Here is a 1,357-nt window from a genome sequence, read left to right on the forward strand (position 1 = left end):
AGAGGCAGAGTTAGTCTGTGGTTGTGATGGTTGGTTTGTTGTTGGAGTTGATGAAGTTTGTGGTGATGAGGGAGAAGTTGGTGGAGTTGGTGATGAAGGTTGTGAATCTGCTTCTGGTGTTTGTGAAGTTTGTGATGCTGGTTTTGGTGTTACTGGTGATGAGTTTCCTTCTACTGGTTGTGATAGACTTTTATCTCCTTGTGATGACACTGTTGCTGCACTTCCTTGTGATACTGTTGCTGTATTTCCTGAAGTTACACCCTCTTTTGCTCCTTGTGATGATGTTGTTGTTTCAGCTATCAAATGTATATTATTATGAATATACTGAATGGTATTAGTCAACCGATTATATGTTTGATGTTGTGTATTTTCATCATCGTTATATTTATTCTCATGTTTATGTTGTTTAGTTCTTGTTGAATCAATCATGTTATCTTCACGTTTATTATCATCTTTATTTCCTTGTTCATTGTATTGTTCAGTCTCCAATCCTTTACTAATTACAACAATTAATATCAATAGAATCGTTGTTTATTTCTAATTAGTTCTTCTCTTTAAATATATCACACTAACATACTTCTATTTCTCTATTGTCAATTCATTATTTGAATTTGAATTGAAATTTATTTGCCTTCTTTGTATTTTGTGTTTATATTATCATTGTATATCATTCATGACTTGATGAAATGTTAAAATGTCATAATTCTTTCATCCAACTCTAAAAATATTCTATTCTTGTTGTGTATTTTTATTTCAAACAAACAAAATATTATGATTGGTTAAACTTATCATTTTATTATCATATTCATATTTCTTATTCTTATATTTCTTATTTGATGATAATCTTATTTATAATACAATGAATTTGTATGATTCTGATTGAAAACAATACTAAATAATATATTAAAACATCTGTATTAATTTATATTCAATTATCAAATCATCAATAACTAAAACACAAATGTTATTCATGATTTATCAGAATTGAAATTTAAAATAATCTTAATTCAATATATATTTTGTACAACAAATCTAACTGAATAATGAATATATTAATGATTATTTATATACACAACTTATTTTCTATTTGTGTATTACCAAATTATTTCAATTATATTTAATGTTATAATGTATCAATATGTTGATACAATCATATATTCATTTCAAAATATTTATGAATATTATATTACAAGTATTTCATATATTTATTGTTATTTTTAAAATGAATAAAACAACAATATCGATAAATATGACAATGAAATATGAAATAAGAGTAATACAATAATATTATATGAATGATAACACAAAATAACATAATAATGTGAAAGAAGAATATATAAAATCAAATTAATTATCA

The 1,357-nt window shown here is 24.5% G+C and overlaps 1 protein-coding gene across 1 annotated transcript; it reads left to right on the forward strand.

Moving 5' to 3' along the window:
* Positions 1-635, forward strand: EHI_126660 (uncharacterized protein). Its single transcript, XM_001914527.1, has one exon. It carries the CDS (start codon positions 27-29, stop codon positions 336-338), a length of 312 nt encoding a protein of 103 aa, XP_001914562.1. The 5' UTR covers positions 1-26; the 3' UTR covers positions 339-635.
* The last annotated feature ends 722 nt before the right edge of the window (positions 636-1,357 follow it).

Source organism: Entamoeba histolytica, genomic scaffold, assembly GCF_000208925.1.
Source record: "Entamoeba histolytica HM-1:IMSS scf_1104750518235 genomic scaffold, whole genome shotgun sequence".
NCBI classification, from domain to species: Eukaryota; Evosea; order Mastigamoebida; family Endamoebidae; genus Entamoeba; species Entamoeba histolytica.

Bases quoted from the DNA above. Each gene is read 5' to 3' on its own strand.
- EHI_126660 (XM_001914527.1), top strand. From the start codon at position 27: ATGGTTGGTTTGTTGTTGGAGTTGATGAAGTTTGTGGTGATGAGGGAG.